At 40.2% G+C, this 22,308-nt stretch overlaps 1 protein-coding gene across 1 annotated transcript; it reads left to right on the top strand.

Moving 5' to 3' along the window:
* The first annotated feature begins 1,347 nt into the window (after positions 1-1,347).
* Positions 1,348-22,093, top strand: DRG1 (developmentally regulated GTP binding protein 1). The gene is made up of 9 exons (XM_004766382.3): positions 1,348-1,541; positions 2,385-2,508; positions 4,084-4,259; positions 11,271-11,340; positions 13,666-13,835; positions 15,960-16,090; positions 17,215-17,382; positions 17,651-17,773; positions 21,456-22,093. Exons 1-9 carry the CDS (start codon positions 1,500-1,502, stop codon positions 21,553-21,555), a joined length of 1,104 nt encoding a protein of 367 aa, XP_004766439.1. The 5' UTR covers positions 1,348-1,499; the 3' UTR covers positions 21,556-22,093.
* The last annotated feature ends 215 nt before the right edge of the window (positions 22,094-22,308 follow it).

Raw genomic sequence — 22,308 nt, forward strand, 5'->3', positions numbered from 1 at the left:
TCAGTTGTCCCCGGGTTATATGTACCCTGTATTCGGCACTAAAGCCTTTCCTTAAGTTTTTAAGCATACAATCTAAGGCAGTGTGGTTTACTGGGTTTCCCACCCATTGTGAACAGTGTGCATTGCAAACGAAGGGTGGGTATTTTTGGGTGCTGTCCTGCTCACATCCCTGGCAGGAACTTAGGAGCGTCTTAGCTAAGGTCTATCGGTATAAGGCCCAGACCAGGCTACCCGGTGGAGTAGATGACCATTATGCCCTATGAGGCCCCATGAGACTCAGGGTGCAGCCCACTCAGACTCCCTAGCTGAAGCGGTGGAGCCATACGGACACACTCATACACTCAAACGTTCCTCAGATTCAAACAGGCTGGATAACCCCGCTCTGGGTGTGCCTGGCTAATGGGTTATCAGTCTCCCCTCCAGTCCTGATGGACGGGTCTGACTCAGACAGTGGCCCTGGGACTTACCTGGTCCAACGGATGGATCTAGCCAGCTGTCCCCGGTCTCCTATCGCTGGTCCAGCAGGGCGGAGACGAGCCGCAGCTGTCCGGGAGAACCCAGCCTCGGGTCCCTCGAAATCAGTGGGGCGCACGCAAACCCTATGCTAGGCACTCCGCTGCCCTTCATGGCCCATCTCCGGTCCCACACCGGTGGCACAATAGGCTAGCGGGGTTCAGTTTCCCGATCAGGGAACCAAATGTTGCGGAAGTTCTGAGGCAACCAAGAAACTCAAGCGGCACGCAGAGAGGTGGGACACAACACAGCTTTATTAACACCCGCAGGCTCAGCGGGATGGTTCCCAATGTCTGAGCACCCAGCTATAATTGGGGCGGATATTTATAGGCAAACTAGGGATTTTTCGCGGTATCGCATAGCTGATTGGCTTGGGGTCACACAGCAGTTCGTAAAGCTATGCGGAAGTGACTGAGTGGAGAAGTGCCAAGTCATTCTGGGGGGGTTCCTTATCTCAGTGAGGCGGCCATATTGGGCTTTTCCGCCTCATCAGGACCCGCCGCTGCTGGCGAGGAAGAGGAGTAGATGGCTTGAGAGTGTTTATTGCTCACGCCCTCGGTCCTAGAGCTGCGGGTCTAGCTGACAGTAGGGAGAAACCACCGCTCACACACCAGGCGCTGGGCGCGGAACAGTGCGTGGGCGCAGGTCCGGCGGGGCGGGGCGGGGCCGAGCGGCGCGCGACCCTCCGCGCGCTCAGGGAGTTACAGACCCTGGCGGCCTCTCTGGCCCCCACTCCCGCGGGCTCTATGACACCGCGCTGGCTCGCGGGACGGGGCGGGGTTGGTTGAGGGGGAGGAGACCACTTCAAGCTGTACATCTCGCGGTGAGCCTCGAGCGGAACTATCTCGCGAGACGTAGAAAGTACCGCGCTTGCGCGTTGCAGTAGCGCCTGGTGGCCTTGGCAGGTCTTCGGACGGTTACGTGAGGAGAGGCAATCTGTTCGGAGGCTACTGCGTTCTCTCCACAAGTCCCCGTGACTCGCAACCATGAGCAGCACCTTAGCCAAGATCGCGGAGATTGAAGCCGAGGTAATGGGCACAGGTGGCGTTTCACTCTCCTTCAGAGTGTTCCTCTTTAGGTAGTGTTGCTCTTGCCTATACTCCCTTCAGCGGCGTCAGGACCGGCCCAGCGTTCTTCGACTCCGCTTTTCCCAATCCTGCGTTCCCCGACTCCCCTCAGCCTTCGCTAGATCCCCCCGACTCTCTCAGCCGCGTTCCACACCCCTGCTCCTTGGTTGGTACCCCGTTCCGTGTTCGGCTCCTGTCCGAACATCGATCCTCTCAGTCTTCTTTTTTGAGAGCAACACAGTCTTCTCCGCCCCCCTGCTCCAGCCCTGACCCGCTCACGCACTCAGTATCTTTGATCATCTCCCAAAACCCATCCCCCTTTCCCCAATCTTTGAAGACAGCGTTTCCCAGAGTATTGGTCCCAGGAATGGATCTGGGATAACTATCTGCAGTAGATGTTGATTCAACCTGAATTACTATGTGATTCTGTTGTTTGAAGTGCTCAGAGCCTTTTAAAATCCCGAAAAGTGGTGACCTTACATCAGATCGTGCATGCCAGGTACCAGCAGTAGAGGAGGACTTCGCATCTTAGTTTTAGTCTGATCTTTGGGCGCTGATTGCAGTGATCTTGGTCATGTTTCTTCTGTTTGGGCCTCAGTTGTTTGCTTTGTAATGAGGGAAATGGAGTGGGAAATGAAGAGGATGACTTTTCACTCTTTTTTTATGTCTGACTAAAATGGGTATATTGGCATCAGGTAGGATCTTGAAAAAAATCATTCCCAGCTCGGGGGTGGGAGTTCATTCTGGGTATTCTACCCTGTAGGAACTGCTTCTGATTTATGGCTGTGATATCCTTCCTTACAGATGGCTCGGACTCAAAAGAACAAGGCCACAGCACACCACCTAGGGCTGCTTAAGGCTCGCCTTGCTAAGCTTCGTAGAGAGCTCATTACCCCAAAAGGTGGTGGTGGTGGTGGACCAGGAGAAGGTTTGTGTTTTTCTTCAAAAAAAATTTTTTTTGGTGTAATTTCTGGCAAAATAATATAGGTGTATCATTTAAGGTAATTTAAAAATTTCTATGATAGTAGATTTGTATTTTATAATCCTTAATTCATGAGTTATGTTTATTTAATTCTGCTGATTTCAAAGGCAAATGAATATTGTCTAAGTGATAAACTAGAGTTTTATGTATATACTATATTTAAAAAAAAAATTTTTTTTTTTAAATAATCTCTGCACCCAAGAGGTGTCCTGAACTCAAGATCTTGAGATCAAGAGTTCCATGGTCTTCCAACTGAGCCAGCCGGGCATCCTTAAGAATATCCTGTATTGATCCAAAATAGGTTTTCATTGGCTTACATGAATACATAAATACATCATCGAGGTAAGAAATAAGGAAAGAAATTGATACAAAGAGAAGTGAAAGTAGGAAGAATAATTTGAAGCCAAGAGAGATAAGGTTAGGACCAAAAATAATGTCATAAAATCTATATACTTCCCAGAGGAGGGCCATGAATTTGGCTTCATTTGCAGACATTTAAAAAGAAAAAGAAGGAAAATCCAGTCAGTCATACAGTTCCTAGAGTTTGTAAGATAAAAAAAGAAACCCATTTTTATTTTATTTATTTATTTAATTTTATTTTTAAAAAACTTTAACTTCTTTTTTTACTTAAAGTTAGTTTTTTAATTCTAGTAATATTAACAAACAGTGTTATATTAGTTTCAGGTATACAATATAGTGATTCAGCAATTCTATACTTACTCAGTGAGCATCACAATACATGGGCTCTTAATCCCCTTCACCTATTTCACCCATCCCCCCCACCTCCCTTCTAGTGACCATCTGTTCTTTATGTTTAAGAGTCTAATTTTTTGTTTCTCTTTTTGCATTTGTTTTGTTTGTTATAGTCCACATATGAAGAAACTCATTTTTTAAAGATATTTATTTATTTGAGAGAGAGAACACATGTGCATACACGCACAAACGGGGGTGGAGGAAGTAAGGATAAGCAGACTGCGCTGAGGGCAGAGCTCTGTGTTGGGTTTGATCTCTTAGCCCTGAGATCATGACCTGAGCCAGAATTAAGAGTTGGCAGGGCGCCCCACCCATTTTTACATGCATTATTATAAAATGTTTGTTAAATACTGTGGGTACCAGAAAGGTGTATAACTGTGGTAGAGGAATAAAGTTTCTAAATAAATACTCCATTAAACAGTGTTAGGGGCACCTGGGTGGTTTAGTCCGTTAAGCATCTGCCTTTGGCCAGGTCATGATCTCAGGGTCCTGAGATCCAGCCCTGTCTGGCTCCCTGCTTCTCCCTCTACCCCCCAACCCCCAACACTTCTGCACTCCCTCTCTCTGTCTCAAATAAATAGATAAAATCTAAAAATAAATAAGCAATGTTATTGCTATTTTGTGTGCTTAAGCTCTGGAGAGGTAAACTGTAGAAAGTTGGAGATATATGTTCTAGATGGATAGACTGCCAGAATGTGAAAGGAATTTCATGAATCTCAACACTTCAAGAGATAACTTTCTTCTTTTTGATATTTATTGATGTTTTAGGTTTTGATGTGGCCAAGACAGGTGATGCTCGAATTGGGTTTGTGGGTTTTCCATCAGTGGGGAAGTCAACACTGCTTAGTAACCTGGCAGGGGTATATTCTGAGGTGGCAGCCTATGAGTTCACTACTCTGACCACTGTGCCTGGTGTCATCAGATACAAAGGTGCCAAGATCCAGGTGAGTCAGGCCTCAGGCCACAGACGGAAAGAAATCCATTCTTTCATTCATGTAAAAAGCACTTATTGGAAGCTCTCTGTATGGCAGACCTGATCTTTGATCTACTGAGGCCCTTCCTGTCTAGCAAGGAAGATAGAAGAGTACGTAAAGACAGTAATGCAGTGGGATAGTGTTTGTGAAAACACAGGGAAAGAAGGAACTATTTTTTCACCTGAGGATATTGGGGCAAGGTCTGGTAAGAGTTAAAATAAGCTTCATGTAGAAAATAACAGTGCAGGTGGGTCTTGAAATTCAGGCAGAATTTCATCAGCCAGAGAAGGTAAAGGGCAATTTCAGGCAGCCATAATGGTAAATAGCTTGCTGTGGTACAAGCTGAGGCCTGGGACAGGAATGGTAGAAACTGAATCTGGAGAAGTAGGTTGGAGCTGAATTATGAAGGGCCTTGTGTGCCTGCTAAGACAGTTGAATTTTCTCTTACCTGTAGCTAGGAACCATTAGAAACTTCTTAATAAAATAATGTAAGATCCTTTTTATTTTTTGTTTTTGTATTTTTTGATGAGATCCTTTTTAGAAGATAACTCTTGTCTCTGAGGCCTAATGAAGTTATGTCCTGAGAAGTATTTCTTAGGTGATGGATTTAGGGGTAGCAAATAAAGAGTCCCTTTGGGTGTAAAAGAAGGTATGTGTAAATGTAAGCTTTAATGGGTCATATTCTTACTGGCTGCTTAGCTGAGAAGGCAAGATTCTGAATTCCATGACATTTGAATTTAGGCCGGAGGTTCCCAGACTTTCTTGGCTCACAGCACCCTTAGTGTCTTAGCAGTTATTTCCTGACACCTTTTCTTGTCCCAGTAATATTTTTATTATGCTCCAGGCCAAAAGAAATACCCAATGGGTCTCTTTGTTAGGTCCAAACAGCTTAAGTATTTATGTCCTTACAGCCACAGTTATTTATTTACCAGTGGGGTGTGTGCATTGTTGGGTACCACATAATTTCTCAAACTTTTGGAATCAGACTGGATACAATCACGTTTGTTAACCTTTTCCACATTGATTTTTGTGTGGTGCTTTTTTACCATAGCAGCTAATGAAAAATCTAACTTCTCAAAGATTTGGATATGACAACTGAAAGCAGTGTAGTTGGATGTAATGTTGAAATTGTGAGCTATGTGGAGCTAGTAGTTCTTCATTGTGTGACATATATCAAGAATACTGTTTCTCTTGGAAATTTAGAATATCCCATGCCACCCTTAAGTTCCATATGGTGCTCCAGAGTCCCTTGGCTCATTATTTGGGAACTGTTGTTGTAAGCATTCGTTTTCCCCCCTGCTAAGCTACACAGTGAGTTGTGAGGTACATTTGTGCTTCTTTATTGATCTGAAGTAGGAAGGGAGCAATGTCCTGGTGTTCTTTTCTTTTCTTTTTTTTTTTTAAGATTTTTTTTTTTTTTAAGTTTTTTATTTGACAGAGAGAAATCACAAGTAGGCAGAGAGGCAGGCAGAGAGAGAGGGGGAAGCAGGCTCCCCGCTGAGCAGAGAGCCCGATGTGGGGCTTGATCCCAGGACCCTTAGATCATGACCTGAGCCGAAGGCAGAGGCTTAACCCACTGAGCCACCTAGGCGCCCCCTTAGTGTTATTTTCAATGGCTTTTTTTCCTGGCCATGCAAAGACCGTGGTGGGACATGGACCTTTCAGGGACTCCATGCCCAAATGTATATAACAAGAATGAGGATGCTTGAGCATATCTGGACTACTTGATGCCATCTGGTTTTAGAGTCTTGGTGATAATCACAGTTTTAGCAGCTCCTTGATGAGATGTTCTTGACACCTCTTTCAGAGCTTTTGAGTATATCAGAATAAAAAACTATTTAACGGGCGCCTGGGTGGCTCAGTGGGTTAAGCCGCTGCCTTCGGCTCAGGTCATGATCTCAGGGTCCTGGGATCGAGTCCCGCATCAGACTCTCTGCTCTCTCCTCTCTCTCTCTCTCTCTCTCTCTCTGCCTGCCTCTCTGCCTACTTGTGATCTCTCTCTGTCAAATAAATAAATAAAATCTTTAAAAAAAAAAAACTATTTAACCCTCTCTTTCCTTTTCTTTCCCACAAAGCATTCCTTTCATTGTCTCCTGATCTGTTAGCCACCCCCCCCTTTTTTTTGCATGATGCTTTCTTTTCCGCCTGTGCACTTTCCTTCTCCCCCACCCCCCACCGACTTTAGAAACCAAGTTAAGGTGTGCATGACAGGATGAAAATGAACACCTTTGAATTTTTTTTTTTTAATGTTTTTTAAATAGCTGTTTTGTGGCAGAGTACTCATTATCTGTGACATGGATGAAGAGGTATACAAAGCTAGAACCATTTAATAAGAATTATAAGGAGGGAAATTTCTGGTTTTTTGTTAGGAAGGTTTTAACAGTGAAGTTGCCTAAAAATGGAATGGTACCTCTTGAGGTAATAAATTACTGTGTGGAGGTCTTTTAGGTAGTGACTGAACCACCACTTACTGGGGAGGTTATAAAGCAAACTGATGTTATCACATAGGCAGATATTAGCCTGCAGAATGGATGTTCAGTTTTAAAATGGGGCTTAATTTCACCTTCCTAGGGTCCCTAGGACTCCTCTTGTCCTGTATAAATAATTGACTTGTACATTTAGCTGCTTTAACCGCTAAAGGCATTTCAGTTTGAGTCATAGTTTAATATTGAATTCTTAAAATCATACAGTTTCATGATTTAAAAAAAAACTACTCCTGTCTCTTGGTTGTAATATAAAATTCAGATGTGTAAAGCATGGGTTATTTTTTGAATGAAATTTAGTTTCCATGTCTACGGCCATAGCATCCTGATATTGTCTGAAATTTAGTTGCCATGTTTAAATAGTTTGCTGTGGGGTGCCTGGGTTGCTCAGTCATTAAGTATCTGCCTTTGGCTCGGCCAGCATCAGGCTCCTTGCTCAGTGGGAAGCCTGCTGCTCCCTTTCCCACTCCCCCTGATTGTGTTCCCCCTCTCTCTCTTTCTCTCTGTCAAATAAATAAAATCTTAAAAAAAAAAAAGTTTGATGTAACTTTAAAAATTATTTCTGTCAAGAAAAGTTAAATTAGGTTGTATTTTTACTTTTGTAGGGGCTTCAATAAATTTCCCGGTTTTCAGTTATGATAGAAAGCCTGTGCTCTTTTCTCTTAGCTTAATATTCTCTCTTTCAGATGGCCTTTTATAGCCATATTCTAGGTTTCAGAGTTTTAGATTATCCAGTGGATTTTCTTTTTTGTGTTTTTGAGAACATTAGCTAGGCTCAGTATACACTTTTAAAGCCTTTTGCTGATATATGTGTGTATATATGTATTTTTTTAAGCAGAAGTAATATATATATTTTTTTAGTAGACTGGGATTTACTGAGTGTTAGAAATAGATGGTAGAATCTTTGGGAGAGTTGAAGTAGACTCTAGACTTAATTTCTAAGAACAACTGATGATTATGTTCAAACATCTTTATTGAGGTATAATTCACATACAATAAACTACAGATAAAGCATACAGTTTGCTAAGTTTTGACATAGCTATATACTAGTGAAAACATCATCACAATCAAGATCATAAACACACCATCCCCAAAAGTTTCTGTATGCCGTTTCCCTCCTGATCCCCTTTCTCTCCAAGCAATTACTTATCTACATTTTATCACTACAGATTAGTTTACATGTTGAGTTTTACATAAATAAGACCATGTGTAAATATAAATGTACTCTGTTTTAGGTGGCTTCTTTCATTCAGCATCATTATTTTGAGGTTTATTGTATCATTCATGTTGCTGCCGCTTATGTGAATATCCTACCTAATCACAGGAGAATTAGCAGGAATAGATTAACATTGCTGGAATAGTCACTAAACTACAGACTTTATTCAGATTTTTACCAATTTTCCCACCAATGTCCTTTTCTAAGATTTTATCTGGGATCATCCTATGTTGTGTTTATTCATCCTTATTCTCCTGCCATGTGTGATAGTTACTCAGTCCTATCCTTTGAGACCTTGACACTTAAAAGAGTATTGATTAGTTGTTTTTAAGACCTTGACACTTAAAGAGTATTGATTAGTTGTTTTGTAGAATGTCCCTTAGTTTGGGTTTATCAGATGTTTTCTCACAATTAGATTGAGGTATTATGTATTTTGTCAAGAATACAATGAAATGATGGTGTGTCCTCAATGCATCTTACAGGATTCATGATGTTATATGTCTTAATTGGTGATGTTGACATCCATCAGTTGGTGGTATCTGCAGGATTTCTCTACTGTAAATCTATTATCTTTCTTTTTTTTTTTTTTTTTTTTTTAAAGATTTTATTTATTTACTTGAGAGAGAGACAGTGAGAGAGAGCATGAACAAGGAGAAGGTCAGAGAGAGAAGCAGACTCCCCATGGAGCTGGGAGTCTGATGCGGGACTCGATCCCGGGACTCCAGGATCATGACCTGAGCCGAAGGCAGTCGTCCAACCAACTGAGCCACCCAGGCATCCCTATTATCTTTCTTTTTTAAAAAAGTTATTATCTGGGACGCCTGGGTGGCTCATTGGTTGGGCAGCTGCCTTCGGCTCAGGTCATGATCCCAGCACCCTGGGATCGAGTCCCACATCGGGCTCCTTGCTCAGCAGGGAGCCTGCTACTCCCTCTGCCTCTGCCTGCCTCTCTGTCTGCCTGTGCTCACTCGCTCTCTCTCCCTCTATCTCTGACAAGTAAATAAATAAAAAATCTTTAAAAAAAAAAAAAAAGTTATTATCTTTCGGGGCACCTGGGTGGCTCAGTGGGTTGAGGCCTCTGCCTTCGGCTCAGGTCATAATCCCAGGGTCCTAGGACTGAGCCCCGCAACCGACTCTCTTCTCGGCGGGGAGCCTGCTTCCTCCTCTCTCACTCTGCTTGTGTCTCTGCCTACTTGTGATCTCTGTCAAATAAATAAATGAAATCTTTTAAAAAAAATACTATCTTTCTGGGGTGCCTGAGTGGCTTGGTCAGTTAAAGAGGCTGCTTCGGCTTGGGTTTTGGTCCCAGGGTCATGGGATCGAGCCCCATATCTTGCTCCCTGCTGAATGGAGAGTCTGTTTCTTCCTCTCCCTCTGTCGCCGCTCTGCCTGTGTGTGTGCTTGCTCTCTCTCTCTCTCTCTCTGTCAAAATCTTTTTAAAAAATTATTATTTTTCTAGTCAACGTAAATTATAAAAGGGTAATTCAGTTTGGTGTGTTGTATTAGTCTTAGAGGTGTAACATTATTTAGCGAAGAATAGGGAGGAGCTTTGAGTAGGAAGGAAAAATTGAACTAAGCACCTCCTGAATTAGTTCTTTTTCATTTTGGTTTATTTAGCTATTTTAAAAATTTATTCATTGTAAGTAATCTCTACACCCATCATGGGGCTTATTAAGACTCAGAGATCAAGAGTCTTAATGCTTCTCAAACTGAGCTAGCCAGGCACCCCCATGTGGTTTATTTAACATGAAATATGTTTTTGGAATGTCAGATAGGCTTATAGTAAAGGCTGGTTTTAAATGTTTTGATAAGCTGCCACTCTGTTTCTGGTCCATTTATGTGGATAATTCAGTATTGGCCATATAGAAGACCCTTGATATTTCCAGATCGTTTATATGCTCTTAACTGTTTTCAGTGGACTCTTTAAGGGTTTATAAATAATAGTTTATAATTTTGCTGAGATGTGCATTTGATTTGTGTGCTATGAAGTTGGCTTTTATGTTCTTATTGTTAGGTACATACACTATGACTTCTGCATTTTCTGGGCAGTTACACAGTCATTTTTCAACTGGGACACATCAGAGTCACCCGTGGAACCTTTTGAAGTACAGATCAATATCTGAACCCTATATTGCCCTTCCAAATTAGAATTTGTAAGGATGGGTGCTTGCTTTGGCAGCACATATACTGGAATTTGTAAGGATGGGGCTTGGATATCTTGGATATCTGCATTTTTAATAGTTTTACAGGTGATTATTATGTGCTCGCCTGGTTAAGAATGACTGCAGACCCCTGGAGCTAATAATACATTATATGTTAACAAAAAAAATTTAAAAATTAACAAATTGAAGAACAACAGCAAAAAAAGAATGCAGAAATTTTTGTAAATTGGAGGATTTGCAAAGCTCTCAGTATGTATCACGTGAATATCAAGATTCAACTATTATCCACAGTAAGGAATTGGTGTGGAGGCTCTGAAAAGAAGTGTATATATATATTTAATATATAAAATATATAAATAAAAAATATACATTATATATATACAATATTAAATTTATTTATTTATTTATTTTAGAGAGGTAGTGGGGAACAGAGGGAGAGAGACAGTCTTAAGTAGTCTCCACGCCCAGCATGGGGCCCAACATGGGGCTGGATCTCACAACCCTGAGTGACCTGAGCCAAAATCAAGAATCAGACACTTAACTAACTGAGCCACCCAGGCGCCCCTAGAAGATAATAATTGTAGAATAATGGGTTTGGTCCTCAAAATGTGAGTTACAATCTTACTTGATTTATTAGGATTGCGATTTTGGGCAAATCGCTTAACCTCTGTGAATCTCAGCTAATATCCTTATCTCAGGGTTGTTGGACATTTTGTTTTTATTTATTTATTTATTTTTTAAAAAATTATTATTTATTTATTTGACAGACAGAGATCACAAGCAGGCAGAGAGGCAGGCAGAGAGAGAGAGAGGAGGAAGCAGGCTCCCTGCAGAGCAGAGAGCCCGATGTGGGGCTCCTGGGATCATGACCTGAGCCGAAGGCAGAGGCTTTAATCCAATGAGCCACCCAGGTGCCCCTGTTAGGCATTTTAAACTAGGTAAAATACATAAAAAACTTACTAAAAAGTATATAAGAAAACTGACATTTAAGTGCATAGTACACTCATAAAGAAGGTTGGATTTGGATCTTTTATACTTTGGATACTTGAAATCATTCTGTTTGTTCAGATTTATGACTTCTTTTTCCCTTCTCTTCTTTATCCTATCCTTAATCTTGCAGCTCCTGGATCTTCCGGGTATCATTGAGGGTGCCAAGGATGGGAAAGGTAGAGGCCGTCAGGTCATTGCAGGTGAGTGGTCCAGAGCCACCATCCTGGGATATCATCCCTTTATTGGGTACTGTTGGGGATTCTTGGACTTTCGAGAGTTTACCACAATGAAGGGCATAGTTTTACCTGACTTCTTACTGGAGTAGGATGTCAGAACTTGAAGGGATTTCAGAAAGTAAGTCCACATCTCCATTTGAGGAGAAACACTAAGGATGGGAGAAGTGAAGTGCTTCAGTCCATTGTTGCCCTAGTTGTGGCCAATTCAGAACTAGAACTTGGGTTTCCTGACTCCTATTCATGCCTTGCCTTCTTTTCTTCTTTTACTTCAAGTAAAATATAAAAGGGTCATCATAAATTGCAACAATCTGCTTTTCCACTTTTCCTCACCTCCAGTTATTCCCCATTGGCAACTGTTATCAACTCTTCAACTCTTCCTTTTGTTACTCACTTCATATTTTCATATATTATGCTTATATTGTTATTTCATGATTAATTAATTTTAGATGTCATTTATTGGTTTCATGTTATGGTGGAGAATTAGCTCTCCTCTATACCTTTTTTCTCATTTCTTTTTTGAAGATTTATTTAATTATTGAGAGAGCATGAGCAGGGAGAGGGGCAGAAGGAGAAGCAGGCTCCCTGCCAAGCAGGGTGTCCAGTGCAATGCGGGGCTCTATCCCAGGATCCTGGGTCCATGACCTGAGCCAAAGGCAGTTGCTTGACCAACTGAGACACCCAGGTCCCCCCATTTTTTTTTTTTCAATTTTAATTTTAAGTAATCTCTGCACCCAACATGAAGCTCAGACTTAGCAACCCCTAGATCAAGAGTCACATGCTCCACTGACTGAGCCAGCTTGCCCCCTCCTTTCAAATAAATTATATCACAGTTTTTAGTTAACTTACCAGTCATAGTTTACATTATCATCTAATGAATATGTAACTTTTGTTCAATGCTAATTCTTTTCTCTTGAAGTCTGTTTTTAAAATTTTCATGGACTTAATGATTGTTTCTTTTTTTAATTTACTTTTCTGTGTTTGCTAATGTTTTTCAAATGTCCTAACAGATCAAATGCCTATTAGTCAGTATTTTCCTAGATAGTTAAATATAGCTCCAAATCAGTCTAACTGAGTCCGTTCTTTCCCCAAACCCTGACAGTACCCTTGTATACCCTGTCTTCTTGCTTTAATCTGGATCGGTTGCAGCACTGTCCAGTAGAGGAAATGGTCTAACTCTGTGTTCACAATGGTAGCCCCTAGGCATGTGTGGTTATTGGGAGTGCTTTAAATGAGACTAGTGTGATTGAGAAACTGAATTTCAAATTTTATTTTATTTTAGTTAGTTTAAGTAGCCCCATGAGTCTGTATTGCACAGTGCAGCTACAGATTTTTTGCATGGCAATCAATATGAGGCTCTCTTCTATGTCTTTTTGTGGGCTCCCCTATTTCCTGGAGTCAGTGTCTTTTGGGGTCATTTTCATGTTTTCCTGAAGTACAATCTTTAGTAAACTTCCAGGAAAAGGATAAATGATAGGTAAATTTTTGTCTTTTCATGTTTGAAAGTATTTTTATTCTATCCTTATATTAAATTATTCATTTAGCTGTTTATAGAATTATGTATTAGGGTAATTCATGGATGAATATCAGAAACATTATGCTAAATTAAAAGAGCCAGGCACACAAGACTATATTTTGTATAATTCCATTTATATGAAATTTTTAAAAATGTAAACTAACCTGTGGTGATAGGTTAGTGACGCAGATCAGTGATTGGGAATCAAGAGGAAGATTGATTTCAGAGGTGATGGAAATGTTCTCATACTTCCCTGTGGTGGTTATATAGGTGTATACATTTGTCTTTAAACCATATGCTTAACATGGCACAATTTGTTTTTTTGTAAATTACACTGATAATATATATGTAATATGTATATGATATATATGTTTGTGTATATATATATAATTACGCTGATAATAAGTTGACTATGAATTTGCCAAGCATAAAGTCTTATGTTTTTAGAATCTGTTTTAAATCTTTCTAAACTTTTTCAGGGATTTAGGTTAGTGCTCGGTTCTTACCTTCATTCTGATTTGTTTTTCAGCTAGTGTATCTGGAAGTTAACACATCTAGATATACCAGTGGAAAAATGAGGCACACATTGCAAATTGATTTCTGGCATAGACTTTGTAACTTTAAGAACTTCATGTATGTTTGTGTATTTATAAAAAAAAATCCTTTGTCTTAATGGAACTCCACTGCCCCCCACCCTAGTCAGCTTTTGAGTATTTGGCTTAGATAAGTTTTCAGTGAACTTTGCTTGGATATGAATTATTTTTTCCATTCTTCAGTGGCCCGAACATGTAACTTGATCCTGATTGTTCTGGATGTCTTGAAACCCTTGGGACATAAAAAGATAATTGAAAATGAGCTGGAAGGTTTTGGCATTCGTTTGAACAGCAAACCCCCCAACATTGGCTTTAAGAAGAAGGATAAAGGAGGCATTAATCTCACGGCCACTGTAAGTGGAGATGATATGGGGCAGGCTGCTGAAGGGACTGGGGTCAAGAGTGAATTGAGGCACAGGGATTTTGACCTTTGGAAATTACCTGGCTTCTGCCAGCCCTAACAGAGGTAACACAATGACCTTCTAACTTTTCAGAGTAGGACAAGAATCAGTCTCAGACTTAACTTCATTTCTTCTTTTGGGATATTTATTTGGTGTGATATGGAAATATAGACCAGTTTTATTTTTATTATTATTTTTTTCTTTATAGACCAGTTTTAATGCTTACATGAAGTAGATGGCTGCTAATGTGTTTTCATTCATTCAGTGCAGGTTTATAGGGTGCCCACCATGAGCCAAGCATTGTTTTAGGCTCTTCTTGGACAGAGGGATAGGTTGGAATGGAGAGCAAAATAGGCAAAAATCTTTCCTTATATTCTATGTGGAAAAGTAGTGAACAAAATTAATGAGTTAATATGATATATTAGATGATGTTAAATCTAAGGCCAAAAATAAACTAGGAAAAGGGATGGAGAGTGTTGGTGGGAGAATTGACTAGAGAAGTCTTCACTAAGGTGATGTGAAGGGGTGAACAGAAGGTCTATCTTGGGAAAGAGCATTCCATATAGAGGGAATATCCAAGTGCAAAGCCCTGAGGTAGAGCATGCCTTTGGATGTTTGAGGAACAGCAGAGTGAGCAAGTAGGACAGTGGTAGGAGATAAAGTCAGAACATATGTGCTTTTACTTTTTAGGAGATGGTTAATTCTTGGTTGGGTTCCTGTCAATGGAGTGAACATGATTTGATTTAGGTTTTGGTGGAATCATTCTAGCTGTTTGTTGAGAATAGATTGGATTGGGTTAAGAACAGAAGAACAGAAGCAAAGAAGCCATTTAAGAGTTTATTGCAATAAGCCAATCAAGAAGTGATGTTTCTCGGACCAGAGTTGTAATAGTGGGAGAGATGAAAAGTGGTTGATTATCAAAAGATTTTGAAAGTAGCTGGTAGGACTTACAATTACTAAAATGGTAAGACTTTGAATAGGATAAGATTGGAGGGGCGGGGAAGATAAGGGTATTGAGTTTGAGATGCTAGACACCCAAGTATGATCAGACAGGCATATGAGGAATTATCTAGGCTGGAGGTATAAATTTGGTGAATAGCAACTCTAGAGCCATGAACTCATCTGAGATAACTAGTAAATGAGTATAAATAGAAAAAGAAGTTCAGAGATTGAGTCTTATGGTCCCCCTCCAGTGATTATAGGTTGAGAGTTGGGAAGAATCAGCAGATAAGGTTTTTTTAGACGAAGAAGGAGGAAAACCAGGAGAGTTTGGAATCTTGGAAGTCAAGTAAAAAACTGTTTTAGATTGGAGGAGTGATCAACTCTATCCGCTTCTGCTTGCTTCTCATTATAGAACATTTAACATTCAGAGGTCCAGGTGATATGACTAGCACAGAGTTAAGCTGTCCTGCCCAGAAGATCTTTCTCATTATCCTGTTATTATGGTTGAATTTGACCATTTAGTATTCTTTCGTGTGTGTGTGTGTGTGTGAACATTTAGTATTCTTTATTTGTTTGCTAAGGCTACCGTAATAAAGTATCATAGATCGGGTGGCTTAAACAACAGAAATTTAATATGTCTTAATTCTGGAGGCACTAGGTATCTGAGATCAAGGTATGAGCAGAGTTGGTTTCTTCTGAGGCCTCGACTTGGTTTGTAGATGGCTATCTTCTCCTGGTGTCTTCACATGGTCTTCCTCTATGTGTCTGTATCCTAATCTCCCTTTCTTCTAAGGATGTCAGTCCCCTGAATTAGGGTTCATCCATATGACCTCACTTTAACTTAGTTGCTTCTTTCAAGATGCTGTCTTTAATCCTAACGGTCACATTCTGAGATAACTGGGGTTAGGGGTTCAACATACGAATTTGGGTGGGAGTGATTCAGCCCACAGCACCTTCACTTGAGTTTGGAAAGATTATTAGTTTTCAGGTATTACTTGATGAAAGTCAGTTACTCTCATCGAGAATAACAGACTTTAGAAATGAATTTGTACTTTAGGATTATCCAGGCATGCTGATACTTTTGGGAGATTTTTTTTGCTCTGTGACCACTTACTGTCTTCTGTGCACATGCAGTGCCCTCAGAGTGAGCTGGATGCTGAAACTGTGAAGAGCATTCTGGCCGAATACAAAATTCACAATGCTGATGTGACGCTGCGGAGTGATGCCACAGCAGATGACCTCATCGATGTGGTGGAAGGAAACAGGTGTGATTAAGTGTACAGTCTGGTGCCCAGGTTTGAATTTGAAGTCTTGTAGTGGAAACAGTATTGGATTATTAAGCTGGAAGACATTGATTCTAACTGGCTGTGCTACTATCTCAAATAATAGTGGGCCTTGGTTTTGTTAGCTGTAAATCGAAGGGTTGGTTTTGATTTCTAACATTCTTCTTTGGTCTGAAATTTGACCAGAAGTGGTCAAATTCTCCACTTCTGTTACTTGCTGTGAAGTAGGCCTTTCCCTAAGCTGTGTCACGTGATGGTGGAAGAGAGCAGTTTTCAGTCTACTCTCAGAATTAATCCATCTGAGAAATCCTATTTGCTGTTGTAAAGAACTCAGAGTTTGCTGGGCTGTATCTGTTCTTTCTAAGGGTAACCTAAAAGTGTGTAGCTGAAGTCCTATTTCATGAAAAATTATTAGTATTTTAAATCAAATAATAATGTAAGCCACTGTTAAAATTTTTTGGCATTTGAGCATAATATTCTTCAGTTGTTTTCCTATTCATTTGTTCTTTTTTATTTGATAGATTTATTTGATTCTCATTTGAAAACAAACAAAGGCAATTCTTTGTGTTAGGCATTGTATAAGTGGAGGCAATTGAAGCCTGAAAAGTTGTGGCTTGCTATAAATTACTAGTATCCTTAGCTGCTGTATTGATATGGACATTAGGATTGTGACATTGTTAGTTGTTATGTTTTTTATTTTAAAAAAATTTTCATGAAATATATTGTTCAAATATATTTACACTTACGGGATATAAAACAGCTTTGTGGGAAATTGACTCTCAGACTTGCCCAAGGGATTTAGATCTAGGAAGTGACAGAGCTGGGAGTAGATTGATTCTGTGATTCCAAAGCTTGTGTTCCTTATGATACCTCTCAGTTAGCTGCATGGCTCAGACTTGGGCCTGAGTTTTGTTACTTTTCAACTCATAGTTCACTTTTTGGATATTCTGCCTTACTTTGATAGGAAGCCTTTTTGGGGGTGGGGTTGAGGGGTTGACGTTTTTCAAGTCTATGATTTGGGGTCCTGGGTCAGGGGATGCTGATATTCACAGAGATTCTTGTCCACAGCTCCAGACTAATGTCCTGTTTTTCTTTTACTTCTGTAGAGTTTATATACCTTGTATCTACGTGTTGAATAAGATAGATCAGATTTCCATTGAGGAATTGGATATCATCTATAAGGTGCCTCACTGTGTACCCATTTCTGCCCATCATCGCTGGAATTTTGATGACCTATTGGAAAAGATCTGGGACTATCTGAAACTAGTGAGGATGTAAGTCTTAGTAGAAAGGGTCATATTACTGTAGGAATTAAACCAGACTATCCTAAAAGGATACTGTCTGGAGCTCATTGACCTAATTTGTCTCTTTTTGGAGATATAAATAAGTAAATTTCTGTTATCTGCTAGGCCATATTGAGGACACTTTCTTCCTTAATTGGAGGTTATCTATGAACTTTTCAGGGGTGATGGAGGGTTGATTTGCATTTAATACATGGAACATTCTAAGAAGTAGGCAACCTCTGCTTCCTCTCTGTTCTAGTTACACCAAACCCAAAGGCCAGTTGCCAGATTATACATCTCCAGTGGTGCTGCCTTACTCTAGGACTACAGTGGAAGATTTTTGCATGAAGATTCACAAAAACCTTATCAAAGAATTTAAATAGTAAGTATCATGGACATGTAGTGCCTTCTTTTCCCTATGAGCTCCTGATTCCAATAACTAGCAATTCTTGGGGTACCATTAAAGAAAATGGCTTCAGAGGAGTTGCAAAAATGCTTGCTTGGGTAGAACTCTGCAGTGTCTTTCTAAAACCATGCCAAGTTGGAGCAGGAAGTGCTCTAGAAGCCTTGTCAGGTCAGGTGGGCTGACAAGAGTGAACGAATGTTAATTCTTCTTGACAGCATCTTACTGGCCTCCAGTGGGTACTGAGACCCCTTCTAAACCTTAAGCATGCTTTAATGCCCCTAAATCTCCTTCATATACTTTCATTGCTGATACAGGCTGAAAAAAAAATTTCTGACACCTTATTTTGAACTCAATGAGCTAATTTTATTTACTTTGATTTATTTTTCTAAAGGTTTATCTGTGAGAGAGTGTGCATGTACATATGTGTGGGGACAGGGCAAAGAGAGAGGGAATCTCAAATAGACTCCTTACTGAATACGGAGCCTGACATAGGGCTTGATCCCACAACCCTGAGACCATGACCTGAGCCTAAACCAAGAGTTTGATGCTCAACCCGCTGAGCCACCCAGGCACCCCTGAGCTAATTTTAGACTTACAGAAAAGTTGAAAAAAGAGTACAAGGGGTTTCCTTATATCCCTTAACCACTCTTCTGACATTATCAGCTCACGTAACCACTGTAGAACAATTTTTTTCTATCGCTTGGTGAATGGATAGAAAGATGTGGTATATGTACACACAATAGGATATTATTCAGCCATAAAAAAGAATGAAATCTTGTTATTTGCAACGACATGGAGGGAGCTAGAGAGTATAATGCTGAGTGAAATCAGTCAGAGAAAGACAAATAGCATATGATTTTACTCATATGTGGAATTTAAGAAACAAATGAGCAAACGGGGGCATAAAAAGAGGAAATAAGAAACAGACTCTTTAACTATAGAGAACAAACTGATGGTTACCAGAGGGGAGGTGGTTGGGGGAATGGGTGAAAGGGGTGATGGGGATCACAATTGATATGAACACTGGGTGATACATGTTGAATCACTATATTGTACACCCAAAACTAGTGTAACACTGTTAACTGGAATTAAGATAAAAACTTTAAAAAAATACTTGTTTCTAATCCTAAGAAATACTTGTTTCTTATCCTAAGAAAGAGTGAAGACCTTTATCTTACATTCCTTTGATCTAAAACAACTGTATTCCACGTGCTAATTTCCACTAACCTTAGACCTTTACATTTTGGCATATACTTGAATCAGCGAAGGAGAGTCTTGTGAAGTTAGCTAAACTTCATAGATTTCTATATAAGTCTTGCCTTCCATGGTGGCAGAACACGTTTCTAAGCCTCTAGAACTGTAAGTTAATGAAGGAATTAAATGAGAAGGGAGAAAAATATTTTGAAGAAAAGACATTTCAAAGCAAATGGAATTTTATTTGGTAACTATTTTCCTGTTTTTTGTTTTGTTTTTTTAAATTATGGAACAAATAACATTTTAACTATCTTAATAGAAAAAATTTTCAGCTTTAGACCTGCTAATTACAACATCTGTCCTTGTTTGTGTCCTTGAATTACAGGCACATGTCCTTTGATCATTTACTATGTGTTTTCTCTGTTACAAGATTCACATCATTTTATAATCCCATTTTTCCTATTTATTGCTACTTTACATAGTTTTCTTGTCTTCACACACAGACCTTTCCCTTTTAATTTCTTTAATCCAGGATTCATGATAATATGGTCTCTGGTATATTTTGCTGCATTGCTCCAAAAGGGCTGGACCTATTTACATTGCCATCAACAAAATGGGAGGCACTGATGTTACTGCAGGCACTGAATATGATTGCTAAAAACTAGTTTTTCGGGTGCCTGGGTGGCTCAGTAGGTAGTGTCTGCTTTCAGCTTGAGTCATGATCCGAGGGTCCTGGGACTAAGTCCCGAATTGGGCTCCCTGCTCAGCAGGAAGTCTGCTTCTCCCTCTCCCCTCCCCCTGCTCATGTGCTCATGTTCTCTCTAGCATGCTCTCTCTTTCTCAAGTAAATAAATAATCTTGGAGTGCCTGGGTGGCTATGTGTTTTCTGTGTTACAAGATTCACATCATTTTGGTTGGTTGAGCAATTGCCTTCAGTTCAGGTTATGATCCTGGAGGCCTGGGATTGTGTTCTGCATCAGTCTCCTGGCTCAGCAGGGAGCCTGCTTCGCCATCTGACCCTCACCCCTCTCATGCTGTCTCTCTCTCTCTCTCAAATAAAATCTTTTAAAAAATAATAATCTTTATAATAAAAAAAAGACAAAACTAGGGGCACCTCGGTGGCTCAAATGGTTAAGCGTCTGCCTTTGGCTCAGGTCAAGATCCAGGGTCCTGGGATCAAGCCCTACATCGGACTCCCTGGGAACCTGCTTCTCATTCTCCTTTTACTGCTACCCCTACTTGTGCTCTCTGTGTCAAATAAATAAATAAAATCTTTTAAAAAAAACCAGCTAGTTTTCTGGTTTAAGATTATAAAATAGTTACCTTGCATTTACCTTATTAGTGCATTGAAAATTTTATGTCTTATAAATGCTTTTGTATTTGTTCCTGTTACCTATTTTTTGTTTTTTGTTTTTGTTTTTTGCAAAGTGAAATCTTGTTCAATGATTTCTTTTTGGAACATAGGTTATTATTATTATTATTTTTTTAGATTTGTTTATTTTAGAGATTGGGGAAGAGAGCACATGCTTGGGGGTTGAGGGGCATGGAGCCCTATGTTGGGCTCTATCCCACATCCCTGAGATCATGACCTGAGCCAAAATCAAGAGTCGAACACTTAACCAACTGTGCCACCCAGATGCCCCAGAGCATAGGTTTTTAAAGATGTTTTGTTGCAAAGGCAACAAATGGTGTGGCCACCATTTTCTATCCCTTGGTACATAGTTCTTAGCCTTTGTGAGGCAGGTCTCAGTGTCCATCACTAACATAACATAGTATGGGAGGCCTATAGATAAAAAAAAAAAATTGCTGGCTCAGTCTGCTTCTCCCTCCCCCTGCTGCTGTGTTCTCATTTACTTTCTTTCTCCCTCTCAAATAAATAAAATCTTAAAAAAAATTACTTTCATAAATTCCAAAAAAAAAAAAAAGTCTGGAGAACATACCAGTTATGGTGTCTTGGAAGGGAGAGAGAATCTTCCTAGCAAGGCTAAGGAGGGAGGTCCTATATTTCTGAGTACCCACTGATGGCTTAAATAGATCCAATAAAAATTGGTGTTCTGAGGCAATCTATAACTGACACCATAAGACTTTCTAATCTGAATTATTTTAGAGTATTTTTCTATAATCCATGCTTTCTTCTTTTAATTTTAAGCTAGTCTTGTTATATTTCTCATTTGTGTTTTTTCTCTTTGACTTTCCTAAATTGACTCTGGAACAAGAGAAACCACACAACTTCCAGAAGTCTTTGCTACTTTGTATGTGAAGGCTCCATTGTGCCATACTGCTGGGGAAGCTAATGCCTATGGGCTTTGAATGTAGTCATTGACTGGGGTGAGGGGATGTTGCAAGCCTAGGGTTCTTAAGAGGTGGAATGCTAAATCTAAGCAGAAAGGTGACATCCTGGTAGCTAGGGTAGAAGCTAGGTGATTATTTACACTGACTTTTTTTTTTTCCCCCTTCCATACAGCGCTCTGGTCTGGGGTCTCTCTGTGAAACACAATCCTCAAAAAGTGGGTAAAGATCATACGTTGGAGGACGAGGATGTCATTCAGATTGTGAAGAAGTGAAACCTTCCCCTTGCCCATCTGCTGGGCCAACCATAGCAGCTATTCCCATAACCAAGCTATTCCCTACCCCAAACCCTTTTGAGCTTTGGCAGCCCAGTGAATCAGGATTTAGGGGAGGGAGATGAAGGCATCCAAGCTGGAACTTTACTTGTCTTAACTTGGTGTCACCTTGTAAATTAACTGCATAAACGACCTGGTAGGCCAAGCCAGCTATGTGCAGTTCATGTGTCGTCAGCATTTGTTTTGGGTTGTACTGAATGAGGACGGGTATGTACTGTGAGGCATCTGCAGAAGGGGTGCTTGGGAGCTTGGTCTTAAGTGTGGAATGGATCAAAAATGTGACTACAACATCTTACTTGATGTTTAGTCATGGGAAACTCTTCCAACTGGATGTGGCCTTCACTCTTTTCAAGTGGTCTTTTGCAGGTGATACTGGCAAGAGGAAGGACATGATGTAAGTTAACTGATAATTCCCTGCAAGGCTGGTCAATTTGGGATATAATGTCATGTGACAGTTGAGTAAAGTACTCTAACCAGATGCATCAAGAGTTTGAATTGCATGGCCACTAATAATTAGCTGTGAAACCCTGCATAAATTACACAACCTTTATAATTGTCCTATTTCCTTATGTAACACGGAGATGGTGATAGCACTTACCTTTTAGAGTGGAGACTGTTAGTATTAAGGGAGAGATGGTAGTTGTAAAATATTTAGTGTAGTATCTGGCCCAGAAGTACTTAGTGAATGTTGGC

Source organism: Mustela putorius, unplaced genomic scaffold (assembly GCF_011764305.1).
Source record: "Mustela putorius furo isolate JIRA1106 unplaced genomic scaffold, ASM1176430v1.1 tig00000081_pilon_pilon_pilon, whole genome shotgun sequence".
Taxonomy (NCBI): Eukaryota; Metazoa; Chordata; class Mammalia; order Carnivora; family Mustelidae; genus Mustela; species Mustela putorius.